Here is a 13,476-nt window from a genome sequence, read left to right as displayed (position 1 = left end):
GAACATGACAGGGTCTAAAAACTCAAAATATTTTACATTGGTTTTACATGTGAAGGGAACTAAGGGTGAATGGGGGTATTATGATGGGGTATGTTAGTAAGTGCATTACTGTTAACTAGATGAGATCAGTTTGGTTAGAATAGATAAATTATGCTAGGGTATCAAAGTAGAAGGGCTGGTAAGGTATCTTTAGAGAGTTCCAGGGCTTGATTATTGAGATGGGTTGAGGCCATTAGATTGTGACAATGATGTTCTAACAATGTGCCAACATGCAGAATTGGAGGAGGAAGTAGATTTTTATGTAGAGCATCTAACTGTGGATGAATTAAGAATAGAATTTAGGAGAGAAACTAAGGAAATGCAACTAAAGAGGAAAGGGGCTGTACTTGAGGAGATGGATGAGGATTTAGGTAATGCAATTCCAGAGAATAATTCATCAGCTCATTATTTAACTGACCAACAGTTTGAGCATGGGGAGGGAAGTGGGATTGTAAGAAGAAATTTAATTGAGTTAGGTCATTATGAAGTGGATAATGCATCTCCAAGTGAGGTTAATTTAGGAAATAATGGTGTAGATGCAAGGGGTAATGAGATTGAGTCTGATAGACTGAATCAGGCAGAAGGTGAAAATGTAGTTGGCCATGGTATTAGTCAAGATAAAGAACAGAATGAAACTAAAATTTTCATGCTCAAACTACGGCTGAGGATCAAGTTAATGATGATGTTATTACTAAAGATGGTAGGGAGGAGCAGGTCAGTGATAAGCATTTTGATGTTAGGGAGGAAGAAGAAAATGACACAGTTGACAAAGAAGAAAGGGCCCAAGGAGATTTAGTGGATATTGAGTATGATATGGAGGATGAATATGAGGATGTGCAACAAGTTTTGCATGACTTACAGAAAGACATTAATGAAGTACAAGAAGACAGTGGAAGGATGAAAGGGAGCCCTATAGGCAGTCAAAAAAATATGAGGTCAGGTGGTATGGATGCTTCAATGAGGTTTGAACATAATGAAACAGATTCTGAATATGCTGATTCTGATGAGTTATTTAGTGACTGAAATTCATATGGAGAGGGAAATGTGAGGTAGCCTGAGTTTGATTTTGCAAATGATATGAGAGATCCAACTTTTAAAATTGGGATGAAGTTTGCCAACAGTCATGAGTTTAAAGAAGCTTGTAAGGCGTATGGCATTAAGCATAGATATAAAATTCATTTTCCTACCAATGATAAAAAAAGAGTTCAAGCTTGTTGTTTTAAGAAATGTGGTTGGAAGATATGGGCTAGTAGGCTGAATCCAAGGGACCCTAGTGATGTTACAATGCAAATTAAAACTAGTCACTTTGAACATAGTTGTGGAGTAGATTTCTCCAATTTCCATGTAACTGTAAAATGGTTAGCTTCTCATTACCTTGAAACATTTAGGCATAATCCCATTTGGAGTTTAAATGGCATAATTGCTAGGGTAAAGGCAAATTTCAGCTTCATAATTAACCCTGTTAAAGCATGGAGAGCAAGGGAGTTTTCTTTAAAGACAATTAATGGTGATAAGGCAAAGCAGTATAGTAGGTTACATGATTATAAATTGGAGCTTTTGAGAACTAACCTTGGAAGAATAGCTACATTTAAAGAAGAAAAGGGCAAATTTGAAGGCATTTATATTTGTTTGACTGCTCTTAAAGAGGCTTTTAAGGATGGTTGCAGACCTCTTATTTGTGTTGATGGATGCTGGTTAAAAGGGAATTATAGTGGCCAATTGCTAACAGCAGTTGGGATTGATCCCAATGACTGCATTTTCCCTATAGCATTTGTAGTGGTACTCACTGAGAACAAAGACAATTGGTAGTGGTTTCTGGAACAATTAAAAGAAGACTTGCTTATATACAATAGTCATTAATGGGCCTTCATGTTTGATAGACAAAGGTTACTGATTTTTTTAATTAATATATAGGCATATGTGTATGATTAAATCCTTTACTTGTACTTTTTTCTATTTTTTAATGGTACTGATATTTATATATATTTCATTTCATTCTTTAAATAGGGGCTTGTAGCAGTAATCGATGAATTGTTTCCAAATTCAGAGAAATAGATTGTGTGTTAGGCATATGTACACCAATTTTAGAGGTAATTTTAAGGGCAAAGAATTAAAGGATTTGTTATGGAATGCAGCTAGATCTACTTATGAGCAGAAATTGGATTATTGGTTAGATAAAATTGAGGAGAAAAACCCTCAGGAAAGGGAGTGGTTGAGAGAAAGACCTTGTGATCACTGGTTTATGGCCTACTTTACCACTGTCCCTATGTGTGATATGCTTACCAATAAGTTGTGTGAATGTTTCAATAGATATATATTGGATACTAGGGATAAAGCAACCATAACTACACTGGAGATGATAAGGACAAAGTTGATGAGTAGGATTTTTAAGAAAACGAAGATGATGGAGAAAGTTTTTAGTGCAATTTGTCCAATAATACAAAAAAAAAAAAAAATTGACTGAGATGAAAGAGCTTTCTATTATGTTTACCCCATAGCATTCAAGAGGTCCTCAGGTTCAAGTATTTAGGGCAGGGTGTCAATTTATCATTAATGTCGTTAGAAGAACATGCACATGTAGGAGGTGGGTTTTGAATGGCATCCCATGTGGCCATGCATGTGCTATGTTTTTTTGGTAATAATCAATCACCTGAGACTTATGTCAATGAATGCTATTCAATAAGGACTTATTTAAGGGTATATGGGCATGTCATTAATCTTATCAATGGCCATGAATAGTGGCCAAAAGCCTTTTTAAACAACATCATCATTCCCAATAGCCCAATTTAGCAAAAGAGAGGTAGAAAGAAAAAAGTTAGGAGGAAAGAACCTGATAAATTAGAGAGGGCAGCAGCTGAAGGGAGGTTAAGTAGGAAAGGAAGAGTATCCATGAGGTGCAAAATATGTGGAGTCATAGGTCACAATAAGAGGTTCCATGGCATAAATCCCATCGATGCATCTCCAAGCAATTCTCATTGTGGTGTAGCTCCAATTAATTCAAAAAAGCACCAAAGAAAAAGGGAAAAACTACTTGACCTACCTTAACTAAAGTGAGTGTAACATTTGTTCCATGTTAACAAGTAAAGCAATTTCATTATATATATATTGTAACGCTCTCATTGTAGGTAGTCCATACATTCTACTGTTCCAGCGACTAATGTCTGTTCAGACAGCCAGAATGTCTGAAACTATACTTAAACTATAGTGAAGAGACCTAAATTAATGAAATAAATGTAAAGAAAAGTTTAATAAATATAGGAAATAATTTTGGGACCCAATTTTAAGGTTTATTTAAGTAAAAATGACATTAAAGATGTTAAAGAAAATTTAGAGAAAATAAAATAAAATTTAGAGAATTTATTAATTGATATAAAAATAATAAAAATATCCCGATATGCACCCCAAAGGGCATTTTGATCATTTCACCTGTCAGAGGTGAATTTTGACCTAAATGTCAAATTAAAAATTGAGAGAATAAAATAATTAACATAAATTGAAAAGTTTATGAAATGAATTGGAAAATGAGAAAAGAAACGAAAAGAAAAAAAAGGCTTATGAAATAAAAAAAAAAAAAATTAAGTACACATAAATGTGTATATATAAATACCCAAAAGAGACAAAAACCTCACCAACTATCTTCTTTATCTTCTCTCTCTCTCCTTGCCGTCTCCCTTGGTCTCTCCCTCCCCACCATTGTTATTAAGCTTAAAGCTTCATTTCCTCCTCATTTACCCATCAAAACCCATAGCTCTCTTCACAAATAATCCTCCCCACTCCATAAGGAAGCTTTAGATACCCATTTGAAGAAGAGAAATTGAGGTTTGCAAGTTGGGTCATAAGGTAAGTGCAAAAATACCACTCCCTCTCTTCTTTAAATCTTGTAAGAATGATGAGATGAGTGAGTACTCTATGAAAATGAAAATAAATAAAAAGGAATTGAAGAACCTTAATTTCGGCAGCCATGAATCTTATGAGGTTTGATGTTTTTAAATGATGAAAAATGGTTCCATAAGGATGTTTGAATAGTTAATATGATAAAAAGTGTAAAAGAGTTGAGTTTGTGTAAATTGAGATATTGGAATTAGGGTTTATGTAAATGATATGGGGACTTTATGTAAATGCTTGAAATTGACTTGTTTGAGTTGAGATTGTTACTTATAGAAGTGCTATGCATGCCAATTGAAGTAAGGAAGATGGAGGAAATTGAAATTGGGAGTGCTTGTTTTCTGCAGGTTTTGGGACTCAATGAGTCCAGCATGAATTTTGAACCATAACTGAAAATATGTAACTCCAATTGGTATGAGGCTAATTGGAGGTGAAACTAGACCCAAAAAAGCCCATTTTCCGTCAAGAAACCATGCTCAAATTCCGTCCAAAACTTGACATAAATACTGCTCAAATCTGGATTACCCTACACCAAACTCAGAAAATGACTAAATGAATTGTACATGTTCATTTGATCATAACTCCCTATACACTGGTCCAAATGACCTGAATTTGATACCATTGGAAAGCTTAGATATAGGGCTACAATTTTCATGAAGATCACTGAACTCAGAAATGCAAAAAACTAAACTGAATTGCTGGCCCAATTTGGGTCACAAAACTGCCTAGAATTAGGTTACCTAGAAACTGCTGGACCTAACCTCACCCGACCAGTTTTGGCAAAATGACCATAACTTGGTCTACAAGAACTCAAATGTAATGAAACCAGTGGAAAAATGTCGACAAGACACAGACCTACAAAATTGGTGTTTTGACCAAAACCCAAAAAATAAGAGAACGAGGTCAAACAGTTAGAATAATTCACTACATCAAAACCTGCAATCTGACCAAACTTCACTTGAACCCAGAACAGTTTTTTAGTCATAACTACCACTAGAAAAATCCAGTTGAGATGAGCCATACTTTCCATAAACCTGAGAAATAGGGATACAAATTTGTTTCAGGAACCTCCCTCAAATTATGAATTTAAGAATCTCAAAAAGTGACCTGCAGTCACTGTCCTGAACTGAGTCCCTATTGGCACAGGTTACATGAACCTAGGTTAGTTAATTGGCCATAAATAATTCCAAAAAACTTGAAATATTATTATACAAATTTCTCAATGATCATAAGACATAGGGTAACAATTTTTATGAAGATCACCATGCCTAAAAGTGACTGCAACCTATTCCATTAATTAGGTAAATTTTAAGTCCAAAAGTTGCCTAGGTAAGGAACCAGAATCTAGGAATGAGTCAGTTATGGTTATCTAACTATAACTTGAGTTCTAAATATCAAATTGACATGATTCAAAAGGGAAAATAAAGATAAGACATAGAGGAACAACTTCCATGAAAGAAGTGTGGCCAAACAGTGGCTACAAACTGGTCATATGGATAGGTAAAAGTAAGACACAAAAACTGAAACCAAAGAAAGGTCCATGAGATAAATTATCTTATGGTAGGAATTTCACCCTAACAAGCCATTAAACACTAAACCATATGAAAGGGTATATGGGACCTATTTTTCCACTATAACGTGATATGTACATTTCAAAGAAATAAGTAAAAAATGTGTAATTGCTCAATGTGATATGTAAAGTCAAAACAGTGAAACTGAACCTAAAGAAAGGTTCTTGAATTAAATTGTTTTTAGTAAGGACTTATCCCTAATAAGTCACTACATGCTAAATTACATGAAATAGACATGCGGGACCTACTTTCCCACTATAAGGTGACATGAAATTAGTTGATACATAAAATGTAAATTTACCTAAATGGTTTGCTAAACACATAAGTCATAGGAAAATACACTTGGAAGCTATGTTTTCATCATATATGAAATAACAATACTATAAATATGTATAGTACATAACATAAAATAATGAGAGTGATAAATACATATGTTATATGAATAAGTCCTTGGGACCTATGTTCTCATTATAATAACATGGAAATGGTATAAAGTATAGATAGTACATGAAGTGAAATAAAAATATGTTATGAACCCTTAATAGTACATAGTATGAAATAATAAAACTATAAGTGCTTAATAGCACTAATTTGGCCAAAGTATGCCTAGGCTTATATGTATATTGTTGGATCGATTGGTATACCAATTAGGGGCCGCAGATAGCAGTACTGCTTATAGAGCAAATCATGAATTGACAATATGTGTTGTAACACCCCTATTTGCATAGCTTGATATATTTCACTATTCCGGAGACCGGAGTCAGTCCAGACAATTAAGGGGATTATAACCATACTTAAGATAACTAGATAAATCATAAACACAAATAATTAGTAATGTCCAATTAGTTAAGTATAAACAAGAAAAACAGAACATAAGAAGTTAAACGAGCCGAGAGTCACAGCGATGGGTGACCTTCTCGGGAACGACTGCGAAGTCGTTTTAAACTCAAATTTCGAACCGTAAAATGTAACGCTGCGGTCCTTAGGACCCTTATGAACACAGTGAAAAAGAGAAAATCATGAAAAAGAACTTTTAAGCCAGTCAAATAATTAGGTCAGAGAGTCGGAAGAAATATTGGATTATTTGCAAACCGGGATGAACCGGTGAGGGGCAATTTGGTCAATTGACCCCGAGAGCTGACTCCTAACCTAACTGTCAAATAAAATCGGAGAAAAGAAAATTTCAGAGTCGGGAATTAAATTAAAAAACTAATATAAAAACACAAAAAAAAAGGAAAAGAAAAGAAAAAGTTAATTACATCACCTTATGACATCAAAATGATGTCAAAATTAATTATTTTAATTCCCACAATTTTTGACCCATTCAAATACATAAAGTAAGACTTAAATTACATAAAAAAAAAAAAATAGAACCCTTCTCCTACCTCAAGATTTCGGCAGCCAAGGTTTTCCCAAACCCCACCATTGATCCTCCATGAAAGCTTGAATACAAGCTTTTAAACACCCATTTGACCCTACCTTACCCCAAATTCTCCCATAAAAACTTGATTTAATCACTTGTGAGGAAGATTGGTCATAAAAAAATTGAAGAAAATTGAGAGGAAGTGAAAGTTCAAGGACACATAACAAGGTTAGTAATGCAAACTTTAAGTTTTTAGTTTAATTAGTGTATGTGTAGCATCAAGAACATAGAAACAAACTTAAAATGAAAAGAAAAATTGGTTGAGGGACTAAACTGATTTTTGGCCAGCTTGGTTATGAGGATGATTTGCATGAATTGAATGGTTTGAAAGGGGTATATAAACCTTAGTTAGTTGAATGACTATGATTAAGGCATGGAATCAAGTAAATGCAACAATTAGTGTGAATTAGGGTTTTGAACATTAGGGTTAGAGACAAAAAATGTGAAGAAGTGCTAAATGATGTCTTTGACATAGTTTAAGGAAAGAAATGGCCATTTGTGACCTAATTAAGGGTGTTAGAAGTGTTTGAATCAAAGCCAAATTCGGATTGGTTATGCACCATGACCAAAAGTCAACTTTGAGGGACCAAAAATGGAATTTTACAAGTCCAATTGGTATGGGACCAATTGGGAATGAAAATAGGCACTAAATGACACAATTTTCATTTAGGAAGCATGCCCAAAAAGTGACTAAAACCTAGTGAACAAATTGACCAAAGTTGAGAAATCACAGTTTGCCTCTGCACAAACTGACCAAATGAACAGTGTTTGTTCATTTGGTCATAACTTGAGCTAGGTAGGTCAAAATGACCTGAAATTTTACCAGTGGTTAGATGAGATATAGACCTAAAACTTTCATGAAGAACACAAACCCAAATTATGCCATTAACCCACTCAAATTACTGAGCAAAGTTGGTGACCTGAACCTGCAGAACTGCAGATTTGCCATATGAACAGTAAAGTTTCAATGGCTATAACTCTCTCTAGAAAACTCCGATTTAGGTGATTCTTGAACCGATAGAAATATAAGACATAGTAGAACATTTAATATGAAAAAAATTAGACCAAATTATGGACTTAACTTGATCAAATTGCTAAATGAAGTTGGATCAATAAATTTGCAGAACCAAATTCTGCAGCATGAACAGTAACTGTATTTTGGCTATAACTTGAGCTACAAAACTCCAATTGGGGTGATTCAAAAAGGAGAATAAACTTAAGACAATAGGGAACATTTTATATGAAGAAAGTTTTGCCAAATTCCAACAGTAAAGTGACCAATGGAACAGTGCAACTTAGGGCTCCAAAACTGAAAATTGGCAATTTTGCCTAAAAGACCTAAGTTTTGAGAAAACAACCAAAACCAACAAATTTAGTGACCAAAATGTGGTATGTGGGTGAAGTTGGAATTCCCATACCTATTAAGCCTTAGAAAGTCAACAATTTGACTTGAATAGTATAGTGAATAGTAACTCGAAACACAAAATTTCAAGAACGTCGAATTTAACACGTTAGAGCCAGGCAGAAGTGAAATTAAATTTATTTTTTGATTTATGCTAAGTTATGGTACTGAAACACTGTAAAATTGTGTGTTTCAGTTGAAAAGAATACCGGGAAAGGACCCGAGGAACCGAGTCAAGGCCAAGAGGCGACTCGCTTGAGGTTTGTGCACAACGTATAACTTTTGTAAATTATTTCTGCATATTGTTTTGAATAATTTGAATCAGTGAATTATGACAATTTTTATGATGCTTTGATTTAAATTGTGGAAAGTTAGTTTTATATATTTGAAATGACAATGTTTAGCAAATTGTTAAGATAAGTTTTGAAACCACAGTATCATGACCATATATTTGAACACCTCACTAGCACGACTAGTGGGGGTAATTAGTTTCGAATTTTGATTCCTTCTCTGGAGAAATGTTGAGGTGTGCCAATAGAAAAGGATGTGAATGGATATCCATATATTTGAGCTAGCTAGCCTTGTGATGTGATTTCTCTTTAGCCTCTGGCTATTAAGATTCTATTTGTTTCGAATGGCATGATCTAACTGTGGGTTTTATGAAATGTGATTTGATACTTCAAAATGAAATTGTTTGGGATTAAAATCTCATAAATTATGTTTTGTGTTTAACTCGCATGCTCAGTGCAAATTTTGAATAAATGTGATTTTATTTCTGCATAAAAATTATTTTAGTATATTGTGCACCACTGAGTCCTAGTACTCAGCGATAGCTTTTATTGCTGTCGCATATTTAGAGACTAGAGGAGCAGCAGACTGAGCTGCTGAGGTGTGAGGAGCTATCAGCTTGAAGTCATCGAGTATAATTTATACCCTGCCTGTAAATATTTATTTTGATGTATGTATTGCACATAAATGTATGGACATGTAAAATGGGTCTTGAGCAGCTTGTACAAAATTTGTATGAAGTTTGTAATAAAGTTTAGTTTGTATTTCTTTTGATGTAAATTTTGTAAGGATGCATATAAATTGTTTTGTCTCTAATGAAATATGAGTGGAACTATTTTATTTAATTTGAATGAAACGTATTGCTAGTATTTTGAGGATTATTGAATTTTGAACTTGAGAAATTGATTGAAATAATTGTGGAGTTGTTGAAATGGCTTGAGTTTGATTGTGAAATTGAAGTAGTTGTTGAGAAAACATTTTTAGAAGTGCTTTTTACAGGTATTTGAAGAACTGGTTTCTCAAAATACAGACAGAACTCTGTCAAAATTTTTATAAAATTTGCGGAAAAATAAAATGGACCAAAAATATTAACTAGATTTACTTTTAATCACATGTTTTAAATACCTATTAGAAAATGCTCAACACTTGTCAAAAATAAGAAAATTGTTTTAAAATCCCTTGTAGAGTACTTAATGAGTTATCGGTAGGTGAAGTTCGGTAGTTCATTAGGTATTCTACGGGATCATGTTATGCCTTATAGAGGGGTAAGGTGTGACATGTGTCTGATATGATTATTTTACAGGCTATATGCCTACCCATTGGCCATTGTGCCTAACCTTATTTCTGGCTTTACAAGCCTGACAGTAAGTCTTGTGCCTGACAGCTAGCCTCGGCCTGACAGATGTATACAGGGTAGACATATGACTGTCTAACCTGTATACTCCCATGTATCCAGCATTATAGTTTGTTATAGGTTACTTAGTCACAAATACACCGATATGACATAAAATACACTGATATGATTCCAAAGACTTTAATATGAGTTTAAAAAGCCAGAGAATGAAATTAATACCCAGAAAAGATACTGATAATTAATTTATTTCTAAAGTACAGAAAAGTTATAAATGACGTTGATTGTATAAGAAATGAACAGAAAAGATACTGTTAAATTTAACTATTCCCAAAGTGTAGGAAATTTATAAATATCTTAGAATTGATGACAAATTCACTGATATGAGTTTAAGGAGACTAAAAATGAAATATATGCATAGATAAGATCCTAATAAATATATTGATTCCAAATTGCTATAAAATATGCAATTGACCTAGAATTATGAAATTACACATATTATCGCCATTTTAAATCATTTAGTTATTCTGCTTTAAGATTATGCACCACTAAGCAAATTGCTTAGCGTGTTGGATTTTCCATTGCTTAGGTACTAGAGATGCCGCCACAGTAGTGTTCTGACCGCAGTTGACTAGATCTACATACAGTCCAGAGTCACCTCACCAGTCTTTTATATTTTGGTAGGGCCCATGTATAGACTAGTATTTTAGTTCATTGTGTATAATAATGATGTAATTACTAGTTTGTGATGTAAATAAAAATTGTAATTACATATTTTGGATTGTAAATAAAGTTATGAATTTCTGTATATGAATTTTTAGATGAATGAATGAACTTGAAATTGTATGAGCAGAAATGACATGATATGACATATAGAGATATGAAATTGTTGTTAACAGATAACTAGTGGAACCCGCCAGATGCCAATTAAACAGAGAAGGCTCTACCCGAGTATCCACAGAAATAAATTGTTATAAAAAAAAAATTCCACATATGAAATACCTGTTTTTAAATGATATTAAAAATTTACAATGAACATAATAAGACAAGATAGGGTGCTCCAGCACTGAATGTGACACTCCTCGCTTGGCTATACTGTAGACAGGTGAGGGGTGTCACATTTGGTGGTATCAGAGCAAAGGTTTAGGCGGTCCTAGACCTAGATAGATAGAACTAGATAGAGTTCATTACATGTATGGGCCTTTAAATATACTCGAGGTGACACTAATGCAGATATGTTCCTTTTCTATTTTATAGGATTGATGGCATCCGATCCATCAGAGCACGGGTCTCCAAGACTGACAGGGGAAGAGTTAGACAGTCACGCACCTGCACTTGCACCTGTGTCTAGTCGGGGGCACAATAGTAGTAGAGCAGAACCATCGTTGGTTACTTTAGTAAGGACACAGTAGGCCTTGCTAGAGTAGATGACTCAATTGCTCCGTCAGGTCACCGAAGCTATGCCACCACCTCTCCAGCCAGTATATAGGACCCCAGTAGAGAGAGTTAGAAATGATGAGCGATTCAGAGGGACAGCAAGGTAAGAGAGGGTTGACCTAGCGATCTAGCGCAAATGCTGCATAGAGAGCAAGAGACCCAAGGGGTCTCATGGTCAGATTCAAAGCAGAGAACAGAGGCAGAGGTTTCGATTTACCCCGAGGAGAGGAGGTCAAACGGGTGCATCAGTTGATAATTCTGTAGGTCCTATAGCACGAAGATCAACCTCGATGCCAGTTTATACACATTGTGGGAAGAACCACAGAGGAAAGTGTAGATTGCTAATGGGTGGATGTTTCAGATGTGGGTCCATAGAGCATTTTTCAAGAGATTGCGCACGGAGGAGTGCTCCCACAACTCCACCACAGACTCAGAGGTCTGCCCTGATAGTACAGAGGGGTAGAAGAACGATGAGATCAGAGATAGTTGGTACATCACAGAGTGCTTCTGAGACTATAGAACAACCCAAGGTTGAAGTAGCACCCCATGTGTATGCTATTGCTCAAGAGGAGCCAGACCTCATAGACGTTGTCAGAGGTACATTTTCTAATTATAACACCTTTAAATATGTATTGATAGACCCTAATTATGTTCACCCCTATATATACATTTTACCTCCTGTTGAAAGAGGATACCGATAGATGGGTCAGAAGATAACATACTTGTCACCAACCCTTTAGGTCACCAGGTGATTGTAGATTATCAATCGAAAAGGATCGTGTTAAAGATAATGGATGGAAATAAGAAAGAGACTGTATATGAAATGAAAGAGGATGAGTACAGAACTGATTGAGGATAAGTGTAGGAAAAAACTGATCTATTGGGATATACCACGGTAACTACGCAATATTCTCGATATTTGTGCTGTAAGCTGCAGATTACAGTACTAACTTGGGACGATTGTGTAGAGCTACGTATTTTCGATAATAAATCAAGATAGGGATAAGATTATAGAGCTAAATTTAGTAAGACAAACTAAGGATTAGCAGAGATCTACATAGCTGAGATAGTATAGTTATATGGAGTGTCGATATCCCTCATGACTGACCAAGACCTGAGAATTTCTTCGACAGAAGTTATAGGGATCATTGGGCACTCAACTGCACTTGAGTACGGCTTTTCATCTCCAGACTGATGGACAGTCCAAAAGGGTGATATAGGTAACCCTTAGAACTTATTAAAATTGTTATAGATGTTAAAGACATGATAGTAATGATATGACATGAATTATATGATATGTATTGGAAAAATATGTTAAGAAGCTGTGTCATTGATTTTGAAGGGAATTGGGAGAATTATCTTCCTTTGATAGAGTTTGCTTACAACAACAGTTACCAAGCCAACATAAAAATGGCTATATATGAAACATTGTATGGGAGAAGATGCAGGACTCCCTTAGGTTGGACAGAAATGGGGGAAGAGAAAGTGGTGGGCCCAGACTTTGTGAGACAGACTGAAAAAAAAGTGAAACTCATCAGAGACAATTTGAAAGCCGCCTCAAACAGATAGAAGTCATATACTGACCAGAGGAGAAAGGATATAGAGTATGAGATTGGCGATAAGGTGTTTTTCAAGGTATCACCTTGGAAGAAAGTGCTAAGATTTGGTAAGAAGGGTAAGTTAAGCTCTAGGTTTATTGGTCCATACAATGTCATTGAACGTGTGGGTCCAGTAGCCTACAGGCTAGCTTTACCCCCTAAACTGAATAGGATTCACAATGTATTCCATGTGTCGATACTCAGGAGATACATATCAGATCATTCACATGTCATTTCAGCAGAGGAGATAATTGTACAACCTGATTTGACATATGAAGAAGAACCGGTTAGAATATTGGCTCGGGAAGTGAAAGAACTCAGAAACAAGAGGATCACATTAGTGAAAGTCTTATGGAGACACCACAACATGGAAGAAGCTACAGGGGAGAGCGAGGAGACGATGAGGCAATAGTTCCCTTAGCTCTTCACATCAGGCAAATTTCGAGGACGAAATTTCTATTTAGAGGGGAAGAATTGTAACA

At 35.1% G+C, this 13,476-nt stretch overlaps 1 protein-coding gene across 1 annotated transcript; it reads left to right on the top strand.

The window, feature by feature from the left end:
- The first annotated feature begins 1,116 nt into the window (after positions 1-1,116).
- LOC131176783 (uncharacterized) lies at positions 1,117-1,848 on the top strand. The gene has a single exon (XM_058141818.1). The coding sequence runs from the start codon at positions 1,117-1,119 to the stop codon at positions 1,846-1,848; it is 732 nt and encodes a 243-aa protein (XP_057997801.1).
- The last annotated feature ends 11,628 nt before the right edge of the window (positions 1,849-13,476 follow it).

The sequence above is a fragment of the Hevea brasiliensis genome, unplaced genomic scaffold, assembly GCF_030052815.1.
Source record: "Hevea brasiliensis isolate MT/VB/25A 57/8 unplaced genomic scaffold, ASM3005281v1 Scaf24, whole genome shotgun sequence".
In the NCBI taxonomy this organism is placed as follows: domain Eukaryota; kingdom Viridiplantae; phylum Streptophyta; class Magnoliopsida; order Malpighiales; family Euphorbiaceae; genus Hevea; species Hevea brasiliensis.
Note: the sequence above shows the minus strand (reverse complement) of the source record. Positions and strands in the feature narration are given on the sequence as shown.

Bases quoted from the DNA above. Each gene is read 5' to 3' on its own strand.
- LOC131176783 (XM_058141818.1), top strand. From the start codon at position 1,117: ATGAGAGATCCAACTTTTAAAATTGGGATGAAGTTTGCCAACAGTCAT.